This window comes from Salmo salar, chromosome 02 (assembly GCF_965601325.2).
Source record: "Salmo salar chromosome 02, fSalSal1, whole genome shotgun sequence".
Lineage (NCBI taxonomy): Eukaryota > Metazoa > Chordata > Actinopteri > Salmoniformes > Salmonidae > Salmo > Salmo salar.
This window is the reverse complement of record NC_138292.1, coordinates 85,333,289-85,358,624: the sequence shown is the minus strand read 5'-3', so window position 1 is coordinate 85,358,624 and position 25,336 is coordinate 85,333,289. Positions and strand designations below refer to the sequence as shown.

The 25,336-nt window shown below is 43.5% G+C and overlaps 1 protein-coding gene across 1 annotated transcript; it reads left to right on the top strand.

Annotated features, from left to right (window-relative positions):
• The first annotated feature begins 456 nt into the window (after positions 1-456).
• Positions 457-24,185, top strand: LOC106594163 (cytochrome P450 3A27-like). Its single transcript, XM_082967814.1, has 14 exons — positions 457-754; positions 922-1,015; positions 1,572-1,624; positions 2,331-2,366; positions 2,469-2,526; positions 4,303-4,416; positions 10,755-10,843; positions 18,575-18,723; positions 18,812-18,939; positions 19,123-19,201; positions 19,322-19,482; positions 20,448-20,674; positions 21,318-21,480; positions 23,660-24,185. The coding sequence occupies exons 1-14, from the start codon at positions 684-686 to the stop codon at positions 23,783-23,785; spliced, it is 1,548 nt and encodes a 515-aa protein (XP_082823940.1). The 5' UTR covers positions 457-683; the 3' UTR covers positions 23,786-24,185.
• The last annotated feature ends 1,151 nt before the right edge of the window (positions 24,186-25,336 follow it).

Below are 25,336 nucleotides of genomic sequence, written 5' to 3'. Positions count from 1 at the left end.
AAATAAGAATTTGTTCTTAACTGACATGCCTAATTAAGTAAAGGTTAAATGTTATTATTTTTTAAATAAACTTATGGAATTGTGAGGTGATTTCCCACAGTTAAAGTCCTGCAATAAGAGCTACGATGCTAATACTTGTGTAAACTCTTCACATTTCATGGACCCAAGATCCAGAGGTAACGCTGTACAGTAAAATAGAAGTATGTCCCAAATCAATTATAATACAGCCACAGTGCGACTTCAACTATTTTTTGTGTTAAATTAACTACTTATTGTCTTTTTTTAAATTCATATAACAACATTCTTACCTTATTTAGCATTATCTTGTCCAAATATGGCATTATTACATTATTTTTATCCGTTTGCATCAGTTTTAGTATGGGATTCTTATTTTGAAGTCGAACCGCAAATTCCATTGTGGCTCATCATTATTCTAGCTACCATCACAGATGTGCTTTTCCGACGGAATACAATAATAACTTGTAACCTGCACGGTCTCAAACAGAGTACGGAGAAGAGCAACGGTCGGTAGTTGAGATCTGCCGCGTTCACAGAAGAACCACACTAGAACCGGACAGAGAAAACAACTCAAAACCTGTCAGACAAGTGAACTCAAACGAGCCTGAGAGAAAACGGAGCCTTTGTTTTCAGAAGCGGCAGTGAGCCAAACCGGAGGAAAGATTATGAGTTTTCTTCCATACCTCTCTGCTGAGACCTGGACCCTCCTGGCCCTCCTCATCACCCTAATAATAGTGTAAGGACTTACATCAAATCAAATGTTATTTGTCACATTTATCGTAGTTAACCGGTGTAGACTAGCAGTGAAATGCTTATTTAGGGGTCCTTTTCCAACAATGCAAGATAAGATATATATTTTGTATACTTCTCTAGAACATATTACTAGTTAACTTGTGTGTACAGGTGCGGGTACTGGCCCTATGGTGTTTTCACTAAGATGGGTATCCCTGGTCCCAAACCCCTACCTTACTTTGGCACAATGATGGAGTATAAAAAGGTTAGTACCCATTCAGAATAAACATCTCTCTCATATTTTAAACAATTGTGTATTTTCCCCCCATATAAAATAATACACTGAGAAGGAAAAAGAGGACTAGCCGGTTGTTTGAACAATAGATAAATAAAAGGTAATATGAGACATGATCAGTCTAGAACATTTACATTTACATTTAAGTAATTTAGCAGACGCTCTTATCCAGAGGGACTTACAAATTGGTGTATTCACTTTATGATATCCAGTGGAACAACCACTTTACAATAGTGCATCTAAAACTTTTAAGGGGGGGGGGGGGGTTACAAGGAAGTTGTGTTGCTTGACCCCGGGTACCATAGAAAATAACAAACCCTCCTCAACCCTCACCTGTTTCAGGTGTGTTCTCTGTTCAGGTGTAAGACACACCTACATGACCTCCTAGGGCATGGCCAGGCATGAATCAGCTGTTTCTCATTTTCTATCTCTCTTTCTCTCTCTCTCTCTCTCTCTCTCTCTCTCTCTCTCTCTCTCTCTCTCTCTCTCTCTCTCTCTCTCTCTCTCTCTGTCTTTCTCGCTACAGGGCATGACAAACTTTGACACAGAGTGCTTTCAGAAGTATGGGAGAATCTGGGGGTGAGTTCAGTTGGCTGTACCGTACTAGGATGACTCACAACTGTACTATGTTCTTTCAATGAATCACCTGCTCGAGCTGTCATGTGACCATGAGGAATAGTATTAGTAATGTCAACCAAAACCAGAATAATGTTTTCTATGTAATTTTCTAAGAGGTGGTTAATAAATGTGTGGGTTTCCAGTGTTGGGTAGGTTACTTTCTAAATGTAATCCGTTACAGTTACTAGTTTTACCTGTCCAACATTACCCCAAACTCAGTAACGTAATCGGATTACATTCAGTACCTAGTTTTACCTGTCCAACATTACCCCAAACTCAGTAACGTAATCGGATTACATTCAGTACCTAGTTTTACCTGTCCAACATTACCCCAAACTCAGTAACGTAATCTGATTACATTCGGTTACTTTAGATGACTTTCCCTTTAAGAGGCAATACATTTTACTTCCTGGGTTGGTTATGTAGGCTTCTTCTAACCCATCGCTTTCTACTGTTAGGTTCTAAATGAACCTAGTAAAAGTCACGGATGATTAGTAAAGCTTAAATCAAGTTTATTCGCCCGTTAAGGTCAATACAGCTGCATCAGACAAAAGACATATTCACATAAGCACTGATATTTAACCCTTTCTCCTACGCTGAGTCTCCTCCTACACATCTGAACAGCCAATACAGCCAATACAACCCTGTGTGTTTCTCCTCTGTGAAGGATCTATGATGGGAGGCAGTCTGTTCTGTGTACCATGTAGGTGTATATATAGTGGTTAAAGCCAGGTGTGTTTCTCCTCTGTGAAGGATCTATGATGGGAGGCAGCCTGTTCTGTGTATCATGGAGGCGTATATATAGCATGGATCAAGACCAGGTCCTGATTAAAGAGTGTTACAGCATCTTTCATCGGACCGCAGCCGGTTTTGAGTATCACGGACACACAGCACGATCACACACCATCACTGACTACACACACACACACACACACACACACACACACAGCGACACACACACACACACACACACACACACACACACATCCCCCTAATAATAATCTGAATAATAATAATCCTAACATTATTACTGATATTATTAATACATTATTTGTGGCATTCATTATTCATACATTTTAACTTCTTATGGATGGTGGCAGTATTGAGTAGCTTGGATGACTGACATGCCCAGAGTAAACTGCCTGCTACTCACTCCCAGAAACTATGATATGCATATTATTAGTAGATTTGGATAGAAAACACTCTGAAGTTTCTAAAACTGTTTGAATGATGTCTGTGAGTGTAACAGAACTCATATGGCAGGTAAAAACCTGAGAACAAATCCAAACAGGAAGTGGTCTGTAGGACTTCAATTAATTCCCTATTCAAACTACAGTGTCTGTGGGGTCATGTTGCACTTCCTAAGGCTTCCACTAGATGTCAACAGTCTTTAGAACCTTGTTTGAGGCTTCTACTGTAAAGCGATGAAGAATAAGAGCTACTGGTGTCAGAACACTGCCAGCAGGGCATGAGCCTCAGGCATTGCGCGCTCACGTGAGAGGTACCTCAGTTCCATTGCATTTCTGAAGACAAAGGATTTCTCCGGTTGAAACTTTATTGTGGATTTACGATAAAAACATCCTAAAGATTGATTCTATACATCGTTTGACATGTTTCAACGAACTGTAATGGAAATTGTTGAGTTTTCGTCTGACATGCGCATCCTGAATTTGGATTTGTGAACTGAAGCCGCGAACAAAAAGGAGGTACTTGGACATAAAGGATGGACTTTATCGAACAAAACCAACATTTATTGTGGACCTGGGATTCCTGGGAGTGCATTCTGATGAAGATCATCAAAGGTAAGTGAATATTTATAATGCTATTTCTGACTATTGTTGACTCCAACATGGCGGATATATTTCATGCATGTTTTTGTGTCTGAGCGCCGTACTCAGATTATTGCTTTTTCGGTAAAGCTTTTTTGAAATCTGACACAGCGGTTGCATTAAGGAGAAGTTTATCTAAAGTTCCATGTATAACACTTGTATTTCCATGAACATTTATGCTGAGTATTTCTGTAAATTGATGTGGCTCTCTGCAAAATCACCGGATGTTTTGGAGGCAAAAGATTACTGAACATAACGCGCCAATGTAAACTGAGATTTTTGGATATAAATATGAACTTTATCGAACAAAACATACATGTATTGTGTAACATGAAGTCATATGAGTGTCATCTGATGAAGATCATCAAAGGTTAGTGATTAATCTTCCCTCTATTTCTGCTTTTTGTGACTCCTCTCTTTGTCTGGAAAATGGCTGTGTTTTTGTGTGTGTTGGCGCTGACCTAACATAATCATATGGTTTGTTTTCGCCTTTTTGAAATCAGACACTGTGGCTGGATTAACAAGAAGTAAAGCCTTAAAATGGTGAATAATACTTGTATGTTTGAGGAATTTTAATTATGAGATTTTTGTTGTTTTGAATTTGCCGCCCTGCACTTTCACTGGCTGTCATCATATCGATCCCGCTAACGGGATCAAGCCATAACAGGTTTTAAAGTAGCTGAATATTATGTAAATATTATGATCAATATTAATAAATCATATCATTGTTACAACTGTCCTCCATGTTTTAGAATTCTGTCTGAACGGCGAGCTGTTTGATCATTAATACAACTGTCCTCCATGTTTTAGGACTTCCATCTGAACGGTGAGATGTTTGATGCGTTGTCCGTTGCCGAGGACGACACATGGAGACGGATCCGCAGTATCCTCTCACCTTCCTTTACCTCTGGACGACTAAAAGAGGTAGAACCATCCCTCCATCTCTCCCTTTCTATGTTTTATCAACTTGTTATAAACGCTTTATAACTTGTTATAAACTATTTACTAACTCATTATAGCTATTTAGAAACTCTTTACTAACTCATTATATCTTGTTAGAAACTCTTTACTAACTCATTAACGCTTGTTAGAAACTCTTTACTAAATCAAATCAAATTGTATTAGTCGCAAACACATATTTAGCAGATGCGGGTGTAGTGAAATGCTTGTGTTCCTAGCTCCAACAGTGCAGTAATATCTAACAATACACAACAATACACACAAGTCTAAAAGTAAAATTAAGAAATATAGAAATATTAGGATGAGCAATGTAGAAGTCTGGAGTATAAAATTACAGTTGAAGTCGGAAGTTTACATACACTTAGGTTGGAGTCCATTAAACTAGTTTTTCAACCACTCCACAAATTTCTTGTTAACAAACTATAGTTTTGGCAAGTCGGTTAGGACATCTACTTTGTGCATGACTCACGTAATTTTTCCAACAATTGTTTACAGACAGATTTCACTTATAATTCACAGTATCACAATTCCAGTGGGTCAGAAGTTTACATACACTAAGTTGACTGTGTCTTTAAACCGCTTGGAAAATTCCAGAAAAGGATGTCATGGCTTTAGAAGCTTCTGATAGGCTAATTGATATCATTTGAATCAATTGGAGGTGTACCTGTGGATGTATTTCAAGGCCTACCTTCAAACTCAGAGCCTCTTTGCTTGACATCATGGGAAAATCAAAAGAAATCAGCCAATACCTCAGAAAAATTATTGTAGAAGTCTGGTTCATACTTGGGAGCAATTTCCAATCACCTGAAGGTGCCACGTTCATCTGTACAAACAATAGTACGCAAGTATAAGCACCATGGGACCCCGCAGCTGTCACACTGCTCAGGAAGGCGACGCGTTCTGTCTCCTAGAGGTGTACGTGCTTTGGTGCGAAAAGTGCAAATCAATCCCAAAACAACAGCAAAGGACCTTGTGAAGATGCTGGAGGAAACAGGTACAAAAGTATCTATATCCACAGTAAAACGAGTCCTATGTCGACATAACCTAAAAGGCCGCTCAGCAAGGAAGAAGCCACTGCTCAAAAACCGCCATAAAAAAGCCAGACTACGGTTTGCAACTGCACATGGGGACAAAGATTGTACTTTTTGGAGAAATGTCCTCTGGTCTGATGAAACAGAAATAGAACAGTTTGGCCATAATGACCATCGTTATGTTTGGAGGAAAAAGGGGAGGCTTGTAAGCCGAAGAACATTACATTTACAGTCCTGTTAGGAAAATACTCTAAACAGAAACAATTACCCACAAAACCCAAAGGAAAAACATGCTCCTTATGTGTGACTCCCAATCAGCAGCAACGAGCTTCAGCTGTGCCTGATTGGGAGCCACACACATGGCCCAAAACAAAGAAATACCAAAACATAGAAAAAGGAACATAGAACGCCCACCCAATGTAACACCCTGGCCTAACCAAAATAAAGAACAAAAAACCCCTCTCTATGGCCAGGGCGTTACAGTACCCCTCCCAAAGGTGCGGACTCCGGCCGCAAAACCTGACTCTGAAGGGGAGGGTCCGGGTGGGCCTTCTTACGGTGGCGGCTCAGGTGCGGGACGTGGCCTCTGCTCCACCCTTGACGTCGCCCTCTTCTGTGGCGCACCTGGCCGCGCCGAAGGTCTGGTGGGCGACGCTGACTGCGCCCGGCTGGCGGCGATGGCTGCGCCCAGTTGGCGGGCGACCCTGGTTGCGCCCGGCTGGCGACCGGCGATGGTTGCGCCCGGCTGGCGACCGGCGATGGTTGCGCCCGGCTGGCGGGCGACCCTGGTTGCGCCTGACTGGCGGGCGGCGATGGTTGCGCCCGACTGGCGGGCGACCCTGGTTGCGCCCGGCTGGCGGGCGGCGATGGTTGCGCCCGGCTGGTGGGCGACCCTGGCTGCGCCCGGCTGGCGGGCGACCCTGGCTGCGCCCGGCTGGCAGGCGACCCTGGCTGCGCCGACGGCACTGACCCAGGATTCACCAGGCTGCGGAGACATGATGGATGCCTGGCCCTGGGCACAGGCACAGGACTCACCAGGCTGGGGAGACATGACAGAGGCCTGGCCCTAGGCGTAGGCACAGGACTCACCGGGCTGGCGGGCGTCCCTGGCCACTCTGGCAGTTCAGGGCAGTCTGGCCACTCTGGCAGTTCAGGGCAGTCTGGCCACTCTGGCAGTTCAGGGCAGTCTGGCCACTCTGGCAGTTCAGGGCAGTCTGGCCACTCTGGCAGTTCAGGGCAGTCTGGCCACTCCGGCAGTTCAGGGCAGTCTGGCCACTCCGGCAGTTCAGGGCAGTCTGGCCACTCCGGCAGTTCAGCGCAGTCTGGCCACTCCGGCAGTTCAGCGCAGTCTGGCCACTCCGGTAGTTCAGCGCAGTCTGGCCACTCCGGCAGTTCAGCGCAGTCTGGCCACTCCGGCAGTTCAGCGCAGTCTGACCTCTCTGGCGACTGTTGACTGGCGGGCAGCTCTGACGACTGTTGACTGGCGGGCAGCTCTGACGACTGTTGACTGGCGGGCAGCTCTGACGACTGTTGACTGGCGGGCAGCTCTGACGACTGTTGACTGGCGGGCAGCTCTGACGACTGTTGACTGGCGGGCAGCTCTGGACAGGTGAGACCCACTGGAGGCCTAGTCCTGGGAGGTGGCACAGGACGGACCAGGATGGGGAGACCCACTGGAGGCCTGGTCCTGGGAGGTGGCACAGGATGGACCAGGATGGGGAGACCCACTGGAGGCCTGGTCCGAGGAGGAGGCACAGGATAAACCGGGCTGTGGGGGAGCACTGGAGTTCTGGTACGGACACTCTTTATCCATACTCCAGGCTGAATGCCGACTTTGGCCCGGCACGGGCGGAGAGCAGGCATTGGGCGAACTGGACCCTCCCAGCGCTCTGGAGACACAGTGCGCAACGCCGGCGCAGGATAACCTGGACCGAGGAGGCGCACTGGAGACCAGACGCGCTGAGCTGGCACCATCCGCCCTGGCTCGATGCCTGCACTCGCATGGCACTTGCGGGGGGCTGGTATGTAGCGCACCGGGCTTTGAATGCGCACTGGGGACACCGTGCGATCCACAGCATAACACGGTGTCTTACCAGTACCACGCTGCTTCCGGTAAGCACGGGGAGTTGGCTTAGGTCTACCACCTGACTCCGCCAATCTCCCCGTGTGCCCCCCCAAAATTTTTTGGGGGGCTGCCTCCCGTGTCCGTTGCGCTCCCTTGCCTCGTACCAGCGCATCTCAGCTCTCGCCGCCTCGATCTCCCACTGCGGGCGGCGATACTCCCCAGCTTGAGCCCATGGTTCACCTTCGTCCAGTAATTCCTCCCATCTCCAGGAATCCTGAACGATCCTCTCCATCTTCTCCAAAGTCCATGAGTCCTTCTCCTGGTGCCTCTCCTTCCTCTGCTGCTTGGTCCGTTTTCGGTGGGTAATTCTGTAACGGCTGTCTGTAAGAGGGAACCAAGGTGCAGCAGAGGATGTGTTCATCATTAGAATTTTAATTCAAAAAAGCAAGAGAACACTACAAAATGAACAAAAACGACAGCAAACAGTCCTGTTAGGAAAATACTCTAAACAGAAACAATTACCCACAAAACCCAAAGGAAAAACATGCTCCTTATGTGTGACTCCCAATCAGCAGCAACGAGCTTCAGCTGTGCCTGATTGGGAGCCACACACATGGCCCAAAACAAAGAAATACCAAAACATAGAAAAAGGAACATAGAATGCCCACCCAATGTAACACCCTGGCCTAACCAAAATAAAGAACAAAAAACCCCTCTCTATGGCCAGGGCGTTACAAATGCATACATTTCATTCATTTTTTTTTCTTCTGTGCTGGCCCCCCGTGGGAATCAAACCCACAACCCTGGCGTTGCAAACACCATGATCTACCAACTGAGCTACAGGGAAGGCCCATCCCAACTGTGAAGCACGAGGGTGGCAGCATCATGTTGTGGGGGTGCTTTGCTGCAGGAGGGACTGGTGCACTTCACAAAATAGATGGCATCATGAGGGAGGAAAATGACGTGGATATATTGAAGCAACATCTCAAGACATCAGTCAGGAAGTTAAATCTTGACCCACAAATGGGTCTTCCAAATGGACAATGACCCCAAGCATACTTCCAAAGTTGTGGCAAAATGGCTTAAGAACAACAAAGTCAAGGTATTGGAGTGGCCATCACAAAGCCCTGACCTCAATCCTATAGAAAATGTGTGGGCAGAACTGAAAAAGCGTGTGCGAGCAAGGAGGCCTACAAACCTGACTCAGTTACACCCGCTCTGTCAGGAGGAATGGGCCAAAATTCACCCAACTTATTGTGGGAAGCTTGTGGAAGACTACCCGGAACGTTTGACCCAAGTTAAACAATTTAAAGGCAATGCTACCAAATACTAATTGAGCGTATGTAAACTTCTGACCCACTGGGAATGCGATGAAAGAAATACAAGCTGAAATAAACCATTCTCTCTACTATTATTCTGACATTTAGTCACGGTTGTCGTCTGGAATGGAGGACCAAAACGCAGCAGGAATGTGGATGCTCATCTTGATATTTATTTGAACCAAGAAAACACCAAAATAACAAAACGAAGACCGAACGATCAACAAAACAGTCTTGTAACGCTCACACACGCAAAACAAGAAACAATCTCCCACAAACACTACACCAAACAATTACCCATATATAGGACTCTCAATCAGAGGTAACGAGAAACACCTGCCTCCAATTGAGAGTCCAGCCCCCAAACGTAACCATAGAAAACCTAAACTAGACAGAATGCAGAAATACAACCTAGAACATACTAACCTAGAACATACACCCAAAACCCAGGAACACATAAATCAAACACCCCTCTACAACACACACAAAACCCCCACCATACAAAACAAACATCCCTCTGCCACGTCCTGACCAAAACACTAAACAACTACTCCCTCTGCTGGTCAGGACGTGACACATTTCATATTCTTAAAATAAAGTTGTGATTCTAACTGACGTAAAACAGGGAATTTTTACTCGGATTAAATGTCAGGAATTTTGAAAAACTGAGTTTAAATGTATTTGGATAAGGTGCATCCGACTTCAACTCTATATATATGTATATATGTGATGTGATGTATAGACATTATGGACAGTATGTGGATAGAATTTATAGCATATCTGTGGAATACATGGATAGAATAGTATATATACAGCAATAGCTAAATAGGATGAGCCTTGACTAGAAACAATATATACATGCATTCAGAAAGTATTCAGACCCATTGACTTTTTCCACATATTGTTACATTAAAGCATTATTCTAAAATGTATTACATTTTTAAAAATCCTCTACCTACACACAATACCCCATAATGACAAAGCGAAAACCGTTTTTAAGAAATGTTTGCAAATTTATTAAAAATCAAAAACAGATACCATATTAACATAAGTATTCAAAGGTGGAGTCATGCGTCCTCTGAAACATGACCCGCCTGACCACCTACTTCCTGTTTCACCGGATGTCAGCAACACTAATGTGAAACACCGTTCGACTGACAACCGGAGTCAGCTTGCAGGTGACCAGCCCTGTCACCTAGAGTCACTAGAGCAGGATAAGCCAAGGTCCCGGATGGCGCTGGGCCAATTGTGTGCCATCCTATGGGGTTCACGGTCACGGTCGGTTGTGACATAGCCTGGGATCGAACACCAGGCGGTGCAGTGCTTTTGACCGCTGCACCACCCAGGACCCCTATCTTCTTCATTCATATATAGGACTAGAATTAGATGCAGATGGATTTCACTTCTCTTCGCAAAGATTTTATGGTTATGGGTCTGAATAAATAACTGCTATAGTTTACCGCCATGTGAATGGTTATGGGTCTGAATAAATAACTGCTACAGCTTACCACCATTGTGCGTTCGCTCTTCTTTCAAACTACCGATTTCTATTGGCTGCTCTATTTAACATTCAGCAAACAAGAGCTTGCATCCCTCTTCGATTAGTCTATTTGTATAGGAAATGCAACAACAACAACAATGTCCAGCAAGCTATTCTAGTCTAGCTTTTCCTGAATGGGAATCCAAGAGCTAAGGAGCATAATTTACTGGTGTCTCTTAGTTATTTATCCCAGGAAAAGGGAATGGTTTTGTGCGGTAAATCTCGGTAACCGAGTTATGGCCATTCAACCCTAATCATGGAACAGCACTCTGCTAACCTCTCTCTCTGTCTCTCTCTCTGTCTTTCTCTCTGTCTCTGTCTCTCTCTCTATATATATATATACATAGATGTTTGGTATCATGAAGCAGCACTCAGCTAACCTGCTGAACGGAATGAAGAAGCAAGCAGATAAAGACCAGGCCATCGAAGTGAAGGAGTGAGTCCTGACCTCTAACCTCTGACTTTTCACCTTACACCCCTGAGTCTTAATTGTAATACACATACATACATATATATATTAAAACATATAAATATATATATATATCATATATACTACCGTTCAAAAGTTTGGGGTCACTTAGAAATGTCCTTGTTTTTTAAAGAAAAGCTATTTTTTATCATTTAAATAACGTCAAAGTGTATTTTTTATGGAATATCTACAGAGGCGTACAGAGGCGCATTATCAGCAACTATCACTCCTGTGTTCCAATGGCACGCTGTGTTAGCTAATCCAAGATTATCATTTTAAATGGCTAATTGATCCTTAGAAAACGCTTTTGCAATTATGTTAGCACAGCTGAAAACTGTTGTTCTGATTAAAGAAGCAATAAAACTGTCCTTCTTTAGACTAGTTGAGTATCTGGAGCATCAGCATTTGTGGGTTCAATTGCAGGCTCAAAATGCCCAGAAACAAAGAACTTTCTTCTGAAACTCGTCAGTCTATTCTTGTTCTGAGAAATGAAGGCTATTCCATGCGAGAAATTGCCAAGAAACTGAAGATCTCGTACAATGCTGTGTACTACTCCCTTCACAGAACAGCGCAAACTGGCTCTAACCAGAATAGAAAGAGGAGTGGGAGGCCCCGGTGCACAACTGAGCAAGAGGACAAGTACATTAGAGTGTCTAGTTTGAGAAACAGACGCCTCACAAGTCCTCAACTGGCAGCTTCATTAAATAGTACCTGCAAAACAACAGTCTCAACGTCAACAGTGAAGAGGCAACTCCGGGATGCTGGCCTTCTAGGCAGAGTTTCAAAGAAAAAAACATATCTCAGACTGGCCAATAAAAGAAAAGACTAAAATGGGCAAAGAACACAGACACTGGACAGGGGAACTCTGCCTAGAAGGCCAGAATCCCGGAGTCGCCTCTTCACTGTTGACATTGAGACTGGTGTTTTGCGGGTACTATTTAATGAAGCTGCCACCTGGTCAGTAGTCTTTGTCAGTAGTTGTGTGGTCTAGAGGTCGACCGATTACATGGCCGATTAATTAAGGCCGATTTCAAGATTTCATAACAATCGGTGATCGGCCTTCTTGGAAGCAGATTATGGCCGATTACATTGCAATCCACGAGGAGACAGGCTGACCACCTGTTACGCGAGTGCAGCATCAAAAGGACCTTGTGGCTGCAAGGAGCCAAGGTAAGTTGCTAGCTAGCATTAAACTTAACTTATAAAAAACAATCAATCTTCACATAATCACTAGTTAACTACACATGGTTGATGATATTACTAGGTTAACTAGCTTGTTCTGCATTGCATATAATCAATGTGGTGCCTGTTAATTTATCATCGAGTCACAGCCTACTTCAACTTGATGATTTAACAAATGCGCTTTCGCGAAGAAAAAAGCACAATCGTTGCAATAACGTACCTAACCATAAGCATCAGTGCCTTTCTTAAAATCAATACACAAGTATATTTATTTAAACCTGCATATGTAGTTAAAAAAAAATCATGTTAGCAGGCAATATTAACTAGGGAAATTGTGTCACTTCTCTTGCGTTCAGTGCAATCAGAGTCAGGGTATATGCAGCAGTTTGGGCCACCGGGCTCGTTGCGAACTGTTGAAAGGCCATTTATTAAGAACAAAGTCCGTAATTAATTTGCAAGAATATTAAATAACTATGACATAAGATTGAAGGTTGTGCAATGTAACAGTAATATTTAGACTTAGGGTTTCCACCCGTTCCATACAATACGGAACGTTTCCGTATTTCACTGAAAGAATAAACGTTTTGTTTTCGAAATGAGAGGTTCCAGATTTGACCATATTAATGACCAAAGGCTCGTATTTCTGTGTGTTTATTATATTATGATTAAGTATATGATTTGATATTTGATAGAGCAGTCTGACTGAGCGGTGGTAGGCAGCAGCAGGCTCGTAAGCATTCATTCAAACAGCAGCTCTTAGCAATGCTGGGATGCACAGTGCTGTTTATGACTTCAAGCCTGTCAACTCCCGAGATTAGGCTGGCAATACTAAAGTGCTTATAAGAACATCCAATAGTCAAAGGTCTATGAAATACAAATAGTATAGAGAGAAATAGTCATATAATAACTACAACCTAAAACATCTTACCTGGGAATATTGAAGACTCATGTTAAAAGGAACCACCAGCTTTCATATGTTCTCATGTTCTGAGCAAGGAACTGTTAGGGCTAGGGGGCAGTATTGACACGGCTGGATAAAAAAACATACCCGATTTAATCTGGTTACCACTCCTACCCAGTAACTAGAATATGCATATACTTATTACATATGGATAGAAAACACCCTAAATTTTCTAAAACTGTTTGAATGGTGTCTGTGAGTATAACAGAACTCATTTGGCAGGCAAAACCCTGAGACATTTTCTGACAGGAAGTGGATACCTGATGTGTTGTATTACCTTTAAACCTATCCCATTGAAAAACACAGGGGCTGAGGAATATTTTGGCACTTCCTATTGCTTCCACTAGATGTCACCAGCCTTTACAAAGTGTTTTGAGTCTTCTGGAGGGAGATCTGACCGAACAAGAGCCATGGAACGATGATGGCCCATTAGACACCTGGCGCGCGAGTTCATGTTGGGTACCCTCGTTCCAATACGTTATAAAAGAGTATGCATTCGTCCACCTTGAATATTATTCATGTTCTGGTTAAAAAAGGCCCTAATGATTTATGCTATACAACGTTTGACATGTTTGAACGAACGGAAATATATTTTTTCCCCTCGTTCATGACGAGAAGTCCGGCTGGCTTAGATCATGTGCTAACTCGACGGAGATTTTTGGACATAAATGATGAGCTTTTTTGAACAAAACTACATTCGTTATGGACCTGTGATACCTGGAAGTGACATCTGATGAAGAGAATCAAAGGTAATGGATTATTTACATAGTATTTTCGATTTTAGATCTCCCCAACATGACGTCTAGTCTGTATCGCAACGCGTATTTTTCTGGGCGCAGTGCTCAGATTATTGCAAAGTGTGATTTCCCAGTAAGGTTATTTTTAAATCTGGCAAGTTGATTGCGTTCAAGAGATGTAAATCTATAATTCTTTAAATGACAATATAATATTTTACCAATGTTTTCTAATTTTAATTATTTAATTTGTGACGCTGACTTGACTGCCGGTTATTGGAGGGAAACGATTTCCTCAACATCAATGCCATAGTAAAACGCTGTTTTTGGATATAAATATGAACTTGATAGAACTAAAAATGCATGCATTGTCTAACATAATGTCCTAGGAGTGTCATCTGATGGAGATTGTAAAAGGTTAGTGCATCATTTTAGCTGGTTTTATGGTTTTGGTGACCCTGTCTTTGAATTGACAAAACATTACACACAACTCTTGTAAATGTACTGTCCTAACATACTCTAAATTTATGCTTTCGCCGTAAAACCTTTTTGAAATCGTAAAACGTGGTTAGATTAAGGAGATGTTTATCTTTCAAAGGGTGTAAAATAGTTGTATGTTTGAAAAATTTGAATTTTGACATTTATTTGGATTCAAATTTGCCGCTCTTGAAATGCACCTGCTGTTGATGGAGTGCACCACGGGTGGCACGCTAGCGTCCCACCTAGCCCATAGAGGCTAAACGTTAGCTTTTTTACATGGCACATATTGGATTTTTACTTTCTTCTCCAACTGTGTTTTTGCTTTATTTAAACCAAATTGAACATGTTTCATTATTTATTTGAGACTAAATAGATTTATTTATGTATTGTATTAAGTTAAAATAAAAGTGTTCATTGTTCATTCAGTATTGTTGTAATTCTCATTTAATACAAATATATAAAAATCGGCCAATTAATCGGTATCAGCTTTTTTTGGTCCTCCAATAATCAGTATCGGTATCGGTGTTGAAAAAAATCATAATCGGTCGACCTCTAGTGTGGTCAGTACATGTGTGGTCAGTACATGTGTGGTCAGTACATGTGTGGTCAGTACATGTGTGGTCAATACTTGTGTGGTCAATACTTGTGTGGTCAGTAGCTGTGGTCACTAGTTGTGTGGTTGTGTGGTCAGTGGTTGTGTTGTGAGTAATTGTGTGGTTGTGGTCAATAGTTGTGTGGTCAGTAGTTGTGGTCAGTAGTTGTGTGGTTAGTAGTTGTGGTCAGTGGGTGTGTGGTCAGTGGGTGTGTGGTCAGTGGGTGTGTGGTCAGTGGGTGTGTGGTCAGTGGTTGTGCGGTCAGTGGTTGTGATGTCAGTGGTTGTGGGGTCAGTAGTTGTGGTCAGTGATTGTGGTCGGTAGTTGTGTGGTCAGTAGTTGTGTGGTAGGTACAGTGAGGGGGAAAAAGTATTTGATCCCCTGCTGATTTTGTACGTTTGCCCACTGACAAAGAAATGATCAGTCTATAATTTTAATGGTAGGTTTCTTTGAACAGTAAGAGACAGAATAACAACAAAAAAATCCAGAAAAACGCATGTCAAAAATTTTATAAATTGATTTGCATTTTAATGAGGGAAAAAAGTATTTGACCCCTCTGCAAAACATGACTTAGTACTTGGTGGCAAAACCCTTGTTGTCAATCACAGAGGTCAGACGTTTCTTGTAGTTGGCCACCAGGTTTGCACACATCTCAGGAGGGATTTTGTCCCACTCCTCTTTGCAGATCTTCTCCAAGTCATTAAGGTTTCGAGGCTGACGTTTGGCAACTCGAACCTTCAGATTTCAGTCCTTCACGGTGTAGTGTGTTACCAATTGTTTTCTTGATGACTATGGTTCCAGCTGCCTTGAGATCATTGACAAGATCCTCCCGTGTAGTTCTGGGCTGATTCCTCACCGTTGTCATGATCATTGCAACTTACGAGGTGAGATCTTGCATGGAGCCCCCCGGCTGAGGGAGATTGACAGTTCTTTTGTGTTTCTTCCATTTGCGCATCTCTCCAAGCTGCTTGGCGATGGTCTTGTAGCCCATTCCAGCCTTGTGTAGGTCTACAATCTTGTCCCTGACATCCTTGGAGAGCTCTTTGGTCTTGGCCATGGTGGAGAGTTTGGAATCTGATTGATTGCTTCTGTGGACAGGTGTCTTTTATACAGATAACAAGCTGAGATTAGGAGCACTCCCTTTAAGAGTGTGCTCATAATCTCAGCTCGTTACCTGTATAACAGACATTTGGGAGCCGGAAATCTTTCTGATTGAGAGGGGGTCAAATACTTATTTCCCTCATTAAAATGCAAATCAATTCATAACATTTTTAACATGCGTTTTTCTGAATTATTTTGTTGTTATTCTGTCTCTCGCTGTTCAAATAAACCTACCATTAAAATTATAGACTGATCATTTCTTTGTCAGTGGGCAAATGTACAAAATCAGCAGGGGATCAAATACTTTTTTCCCTCACTGTACATAGAAAAAGTATGTGAACCCTTTGGAATTACCTGGATTTCTGCATAAATGGTCATCAAATTTGATCTGATCTCCATCTAAGTCACAACAAGACAAAGTGTGCTTAAACTAATAACACACAAACAATTATACGTTTTCGTGTCATTATTGAACACACTGTGTAAACATTCACAGTGCAGGGTGGGAAAAGTATGTGAACCCTTAGATTTAATAACTGATTGACCCTCCTTTGGCAGCAATAACCTCAACCAAACGTTTTCTGTAGTTGCGGATCAGACCTGCACAACGGTCAGGAGGAATTTCGGACCATTCATCTTTACAAAACTGTTTCAGTTCAGCAATATTCTTAGTATGTCTAGTGTGAACCGCTTTCGAGGTCATGCCACAGCATTTTAAATTGGTTTGAGGTCAGGACTCTGACTGACTGGGCCACTCCAGAAGGCATATTTTCTTCTCTTGAAGCCATTCTGTTGTTGATTTACTTCTGTGTTTTGGGTTGTTGTCTTGTTGCATCACCCAACTTCTGTTGAGCTTCAATTTGCAGACAGATAGCCTTACATTCTCCTGCAAAATGTCTTGATTACCTTGGGAATTTATTTTTCCGTTGATGACAGCAAGTTGTCCAGGCCCTGAGACAGCAAAGCAGCCCTAAACCATGATGCTCCCTCCACCATACTTTACAGTTGGGAAGAGATTTTTATGTTGGTGTGCTGTGCCTTTATGATCAGATCAAATTTTAAAACTAATTTATGCAGAAATCCAGGTAATTCCAAAGGGTTCACATACTTTTTCTTGCTACTGTAGTTGTGTGGTCAGTAGTTGTGGTTGGTAGTTGTGTGGTTGTGGTCAGTAGTTGTGGTCAGTAGTGGTGTGGTTGTGGTCAGTAGCTGTGTGGTCAGTAGTTGTGGTCAGTAGTTGTGGTCAGTAGCTGTGTGGTCAGTAGCTGTGTGGTCAGTAGCTGTGTGGTCAGTAGCTGTGTGGTCAGTAGCTGTGTGGTCAGTAATTGTGTGGTCGGTAGTTGTGATCAGGTGGTTGTTGTCAGTAGTTGTGTGGGCAGTAATTGTTTGGTTGTGGTCAGTAGTTGTGGTCAGTAGTTGTGTGGCTGTGGTCAGTGGTTGTGGTCAATAGCGGGGTGGTCAGTAGCTTTGTGGTCAGTAATTGTGGTCGGCAGTTGAGATCAGGTGTTTGTGGTCAGTAGTTGTGTGGGCAGTAAATGTTTGGTTGTGGTCAGTAGTTGTGTGGCTGTGGTCAGTGTTTGTGGTCAGTAGCTTTGTGGTCAGTAATTGTGTGGTCGGCAGTTGAGATCAGGTGGTTGTGGTCAGTAGTTGTGTGGGCAGTAAATGTTTGGTTGTGGTCAGTGGTTGTGGTCAGTGGCTGTGTGGTCAGTAGTTGTATGGTCAGTAGTTGTATTGTAAGATTATATTGAAGCTAAATACACAATGCAGAGTTCGAGAGTTTGAGAAAAAAAACTTGAGTTCTAATGGTCAATAGCGAATTGTAAATAGGAGTTGGGTTTCAGTTCAACATCTGTTTAAAATCTGTGGAATGTCACTCCTGAAGTCAGAGCAACGTGTTCTACATGGGCCACATTTTCATTGGTCTGTACAATGAGTCTGTAGTGGGATACTTGTTATTTGGCCATTAGCCAAGTTGTCCTGCAAGGACTTCTGATTGGTCAGGCTAGGGTGGGGGGTTATAAGTGGCATCTTGTCCTTTGTTCTGGAGGGGAAAGCTAAGGACAGGGGGAGACTGAATATCTGCCTCCCAGCATAACATCTTGATTTGTCCTCTCTGAATAAACCTATTTCTCTCCCGCTGATTTGCTTTGACGTTTGTGTTATTGAAGAATAACATATTGCTAACAGTAGTTGTGTGGTCAGTAGTTGTGTGGTTCAAATCAAATCAGAGACCGAGCAATTGCCGTACCAGGCAGGCAGTGTGGTCAGTAGTTGTGTGGTTGTGGTCAGTAGTTGTGTGGTTGTGGTCAGTAGTTGTGTGGTTGTGGTCAGTAGTTGTGTGGTTGTGGTCAGTAGTTGTGTGGTCAGTAGTTGTGTGGTTGTGGTCAGTAGGTGTGGTCAGTAGTTGTGTGGTTGTGGTCAGTAGTTGTTTGGTCAGTAGCTGTGTGGTTGTGGTCAGTAGTTGTGCAGTCAGAAGTTGTGTGGTCAGTAGTTGTGTGGTTGTGATCAGTAGTTGTGTGGTAGTTGTTAGTAGTGGTGTGGTTGTGGTCAGTAGTCGTGTGGCTGTGGTCAGTAGTTGTGGTCAGTAGTTGTGTAGATGTGGTCCGTGGTTGTGGTCAGTAGTTGTGTAATTGTGGTTGTGTTGCAGGTTCTTTGGGCCCTACAGTATGGACGTGGTCACCAGCACAGCCTTCAGTGTGGACATTGACTCTCTGAACAACCCTTCAGACCCATTCGTCTACAATGTCAAGAAAATGATCAAGTTTGACCTGTTCAACCCACTGTTCCTCTTAGTCGGTGAGACCACACACACACATGCAGACTTGTACTTTTTAATCATATGAAGTTGTAAACCTTTCTATAAAATGTTACTCTCCTTCTCCAGCTTTGTTTCCCTTCACAGGTCCTATCTTGGAGAAGATGAAGTTTTCTTTCTTCCCGTCTGAGGTGACAGACTTCTTTTACGCCTCGCTGGCTAAGATCAAATCTGGACGTGACACTGGGAACTCAACTGTAAACATGTTTTATATTTATATTTGATTGTTATGTTGATATTTCCTTTTAGAATCTGTTTGTGTCGTGATTGGACGAGATCTAGTATATGTTTGTGATGGTTGTGATTGGACCAGATCCATTAAAATCTGTTTGTGTTGGTTGTGATTGGACGGATTTGACCTCATGTCTATCTGCTTCCAGAGTCGGGTGGATTTCTTACAGCTGATGATCGACTCTCAGAAAGGCAACGACACAAAGACAGGAGAGGAGCAGACTAAAGGTACCTGCCGAACAAACACCTGTAAACTACTGTTACAAACACACACCTGTAAACTACTGTTACAAACACACACCTGGAAACTATTCTCTCTCTCTCTCTCTCGCCCCCCCCACCCACCAGGACTGACTGATCATGAGATCTTGTCTCAGGCCATGCTCTTCATCTTCGCCGGCTACGAGACCAGCAGCAGTACTATGAGTTTCCTGGCCTATAACCTGGCAACCAACCCCCATGTCATGGCCAAACTGCAGGAGGAGATAGATACTGTGTTCCCCAACAAGGTAACCCCCACACCCTGACCAAACTGCAGGAGGAGATAGATACTGTGTTCCCCAACAAGGTAACCTCCACACCCTGACCAAACTGCAGGAGGAGATAGATACTGTATTCCCCAACAAGGTAACCCCCATGTCATGGCCAAACTGCAGGAGGAGATAGATACTGTGTTCCCCAACAAGGTAACCCCCATGTCATGGCCAAACTGCAGGAGGAGATAGATACTGTGTTCCCCAACAAGGTAACCCCCACACCATGACCAAACTGCAGGAGGAGATAGATACTGTGTTCCCCAACAAGGTAACCCCCACACCCTGACCAAACTGCAGGAGGAGATAGATACTGTATTCCCCAACAAGGTAACCCCCACACCCTGACCAAACTGCAGGAGGAGATAGATACTGTATTCCCCAACAAGGTAACCCCCACACTATGACCAAACTGCAGGAGGAGATAGATACTGTGTTCCCCAACAAGGTAACCCCCATGTCATGGCCAAACTGCAGGAGGAGATAGATACTGTGTTCCCCAACAAGGTAACCCCCACACCATGACCAAACTGCAGGAGGAGATAGATACTGTATTCCCCAACAAGGTAACCCCCACACCATGACCAAACTGCAGGAGGAGATAGATACTGTGTTCCCCAACAAGGTAACCCCCACACCATGACCAAACTGCAGGAGGAGGTAGATACTGTGTTCCCCAACAAGGTAACCCCCATGTCATGGCCAAACTGCAGGAGGAGATAGATACTGTATTCCCCAACAGATGTGGTGAGGTACTGATGTGTGTGTATCCCCGGTGTCAGATGTGGTGAGGTACTGATGTGTGTGTATCCCCGGTGTCAGATGTGGTGAGGTACTGATGTGTGTGTAACCCCGGTGTCAGATGTGGTGAGGTTCTGATTTGTATGTAACCCTGGTGCCAGATGTGGTGAGGTACTGATTTGTATGTAACCCTGGTGCAGGCTCCAATCCAGTACGAAGCTCTGATGCAGATGGACTATTTGGACTGTGTGTTGAATGAGTCTCTGAGACTGTACCCCATCTCCCCACGACTGGAGAGGGTCGCCAAGAAGACGGTGGAGATCAACGGCATCGTCATCCCCAAAGACTGCGTTGTCCTGGTTCCCACGTGGACCCTCCACCGAGACCCAGAGATCTGGTCAGACCCTGAGGAGTTCAAACCAGAGAGGTACTGGACTGCACCGTGACCACAATCCAACCATAACACAACCTTAATACAACCACAGTACAACCATAACACAACCACAATACAACCATAACACAACCACAATACAACCACAATTCAACCATAACACAACCACAATACAACCACAATTCAACCATAACACAACCACAATACAACCACAATTCAACCATAACACAACCATAACACAACCACAATACAAACTAAATTCAACCATAACACAACCACAATACAACCACTATTCAACCATAACACAACCACTATTCAACCATAACACAACCACAATACAAACACAATTCAACCATAACACAACCACAATACAAACACAATTCAACCATAACACAACCACAATTCAACCATAACACAACCACAATTCAACCATAACACAACCACAATTCAACCATAACACAACCACAATTCAACCATAACACAACCACAATACAAACACAAGAGCATTAGTTCATTTTGCTAACCAAAACTACAGTGCATTATAATACTGCAATACAATGTGTTATGTGTCTGAACCACAACCACAAATCAACTATAATACAACGTGTAAAATGACCGAAACACAACCACAAATCAACTACAATACAATGTGTAATATGTCTGCCCTCTCCCTGTACAGGTTCAGTAAGGAGAACAAGGAGTCTATTGATCCGTACACGTACATGCCGTTTGGGGCAGGGCCCAGGAACTGTATCGGGATGCGTTTCGCCCTGATCATGATCAAACTGGCCATGGTCGAGATCCTCCAGAGTTTCACTTTCTCCGTCTGTGACGAGACCGAGGTGAGATGCTCACCTGAGCAGACAGAATATGACATCATCAAACATCAGTAGCATTCATAGATAGAGGCTGCACTTGCCGCCTCATGTACATACTACCTCAATTGCTTTGATCAACCAGTGCCCCCGCACATTGGCTAACCGGGCTATCTGCATTGTGTCCTGCCACCCACCACCCGCCAACTCCTCTTTCACGCTACTGCTACTCTCTGTTCATCATATATGCATAGTCACTTTAACCATATCTACATGTACATACTACCTCAATCAGCCTGACTAACCGGTGCCTGTATGTAGACTCGCTACTGTTATAGCCTCGCTACTGTTATTTTTCACTGTCTTTTTACTGTTGTTTTTATTTCTTTACTTCACTGTTGTTCACATAATACCATTTTTGCACTGTTGGTTAAAGTAAGCATTTCACTGTAAGGTCTACCTACACCTGTTGTATTCGGCGCACATGACAAGTAAACTTTGATATGATTTGATTTGATTTTAGCATGGTCAGCACCTGTTGTAACATGGTCAGCACCTGTTGTAACATGGGCAGCACCTGTTGTAACATGGTCAGCGACTGTTTTAACATGGTCAGTGTCTGTTTGAGCATGGTCAGCACCTGTTTTAGCATGTTCACCACCTGTTTTAGCATGTTCACCACCTGTTTTAGCATGTTCACCACCTGTTCTAACATGGTCAGCATCTGGTTTAACATGGTCAGCATCTGGTTTAACATGGTCACCACCTGTTTTAACATGGTCACCACCTGTTTTAGCATGGTCACCATCTGTTTTAACTTTTGACCATATGTTTTAATATTGTCAGCACCTGTTTTAACATGGTCAGCACCTGTTTTAACATGGTCACCACCTGTTTTAACATGGTCACCACCTGTTTTAACATGGTCACCACCTGTTTTAACATGGTCACCACCTGTTTTAACATGGCCACCACCTGTTTCAACATGGTTTAGTTTTATTTAGCATGGTCACCACCTGTTTTAGCTTGGTCACCACCTGGTTTAACATGGTCACCATCTGGTTTAACATGGTCACCACCTATTTTAGCATGGTCAGCGCCTGTTTTAACATGGTAAGCACCTATTTTAGCATGGTCACCACCTATTTTAGCATGCTCACCACCTGTTTTAACATGGACCTGTTTTAACATGGGCACCACTTGTATTAACAAGGTCAGCACTTGTTTTATGATGGTCAGCACATTTGTTTTTTGCATGTTTAGCATGTTGGACCTGTTTTAACATGGGCACCACCTGTATTAACAAGGTCAGCACCTGTTTTATGATAGTCAGCACATTTTTTTTGCATGTTCAGCACCTGTTGTAGCATGGTCACCACCTGTTGTAGCATGGTCAGCACCTGTTGTAGCATGGTCAGCACCTGTTGTAGCATGGTCAGCACCTGTTGTAGCATGGTCAGCACCTGTTGTAGCATGGTCAGCACCTGTTGTAGCATGGTCAGCACCTGTTGTAGCATGGTCAGCACCTGTTTTAGCATGGTCAGCACCTGTTTAGCATGGTAACCGACTGTTTAAACATGGTCGGCAACTGTTTTAACATGGTCAGCACCTGTTGTAAATTGGTCCGCACCTGTTTTATAATTGTCACCATCTGTTTTAACATGGTCACCACCTATTTTAACATGGACCTGTTTTAACATGGTCACCACCTGTTTTAATATGGTCTGCGACTGTTTTAACATGGGCAGCACCTATTACATGGTCACCACCTGTTTTAGCCAAGTCACCACTTGTTGTAGCATGATCACCACCTGTTTAACTTGGTCAGCGACTGTTTTAACGTGGTCAGTGACTGTTTTAACATGGTCAGCCCCTGTTACATGGTCACCACCTGTTTTAGCCATTTGTTGCATGGACAGCACCTGTTTTAACATGGTCAGCCCCTGTTACATGGTCACCACCTGTTTTAACATGCTCACCACCATTTGTTGCATGGTCAGCACCTGTTTTAACATGGTCAGTGACTGTTTTAACATGGTCAGTGACTTTTTTTAACATGGTCAGCACCTTTTTTAACATGGTCTGTTATTCTCTATAGAGCCTGTTGGAGATGGACAACCAAGGTTATGTTCTGTTCTGTTGTTCTCTATAGAACCTGTTAGAGATGGACAACCAAGGTTATGTTCTGTTCTGTTATTCTCTATAGATCCCGTTGGAGATGGACAAGCAGGTTCTGCTGATGCCAAAACGACCAATCAAAATGAGGCTGGAGCCCCGTAGCAACACTTCTAGCAACACCACCGCCACCACTCTGAACAGTCCAACAACATGACCAAATGCAGGAGTACCGTACCCTACCCTGGAGTACCATACCATAGATAGATAGATGGCGTGATCGATAGATAGATCTATCTACCTACCTATCATTCTTTCTAACTATACTGAACAAAAATCTAAACACAACATGGAACAATTTAAAAGATTTGGCTCTGCTACAGTTCACTTAAGGAAATTAATCAATTGAAATAAATGAATTAGGCCCTAATCTACAGATTTCACATGACTGGCCAGGGACGCAGCCATGGCTGGGCCTAGGAAGGCATAGGTCCACCCACTTGGGAGCCAAGCCGACCCACTGGGGAGCTAGGCTCAGCCACTCAGAATGAGTTTTTCACACAAAAGGGCTTTATTACAGATACAGTAGGGGGAAAAAGTATTTGATCCCCTGCTGATTTTGTACATTTGCCCACTGATAAAGAAAGGATCAGTCTATAATTTTAATGGTAGGTTTATTTGAACAGTGAGAGACAGAATAACAAAAAAAAAATCCTGAAAAATGCATGTCAAAAATGTTATAAATTGATTTGCATTTTAATGAGGGAAATAAGTATTTGACCCCCTCTATCAGAAAGATTTCTGGCACCCAAGTGTCTTTTATACAGGTAACAAGCTGAGATAAGGAGCACACTCTTAAAGGGAGTGCTCCTAACCGCAGCTTGTTACCTGTAAAAAAGACACCTGTCCACAGAAGCAATCAATCAATTAGATTCCAAACTCTCCACCATGGCCAAGACCAAAGACCTCTCCAAGGATGTCAGGGACAAGATTGTAGACCTACACAAGGCTGGAATGGGCTACAAGACCATCGCCAAGCAGCTTGGTGAGAAGGTGACAACATTTGGTGCGATTATTCGCAAATGGAAGAAACACAAAAGAACTGTCAATATCCCTCGGCCTGGGGCTCCATGCAAGATCTCACCTCGTGGAGTTGCAATGATCATGAGAACGGTGAGGAATCAGCCCAAAACTACACAGGAGTATCTTGTCAATGATCTCAAGGCAGCTGGGACCATAGTCACCAAGAAAACAATTGGTAACACACTACGCCGTGAAGGACTGAAATCCTGCATTGCCCGCAAGGTCCCCCTACTCAAGAATACATATACATGCCCGTCTGAAGTTTGCCAATGAACATCTGAATGATTCAAAGGACAACTGGTGAAAGTGTTGTGGTCAGATGAGACCAAAATTTGGCATCAACTCAACTCGCCGTGTTTGGAGGAGGAGGAATGCTGCCTATGAGCCCAAGAACAACATCTCCACCGTCAAACATGGAGGTGGAAACATTATGCTTTGAGGGTGTTTTTCTGCTAAGGGGACAGGACAACTTCACCGCATCAAAGGGACAATTGACAGGGCCATGGACCGTCAAATCTTGGCTGAGAACATCCTTCCCTCAGCCAGGGCATTGAAAATGGGTCGTGGAGGGGTATTCCAGCATGACAATGACCCAAAACACACCGCCAAGGCAACAAAGGAGTGGCTCAAGAAGAAGCACATTAAGTCTTCTTCTTAAGTCTCCAGACCTTAATCCCATAGAAAA

What these genes read in the sequence shown, in the direction of transcription:
- LOC106594163 (XM_082967814.1), top strand. Translation starts at nt 684, where the DNA reads ATGAGTTTTCTTCCATACCTCTCTGCTGAGACCTGGACCCTCCTGGCC. An exon ending in AAGTATGGGAGAATCTGGGG is followed by an intron (nt 1,625 to 2,330) that starts GTGAGTTCAGTT and finishes TCCTCTGTGAAG; the next exon opens with GATCTATGATGGGAGGCAGT. An exon ending in CCTCTGGACGACTAAAAGAG is followed by an intron (nt 4,417 to 10,754) that starts GTAGAACCATCC and finishes ATATATACATAG; the next exon opens with ATGTTTGGTATCATGAAGCA.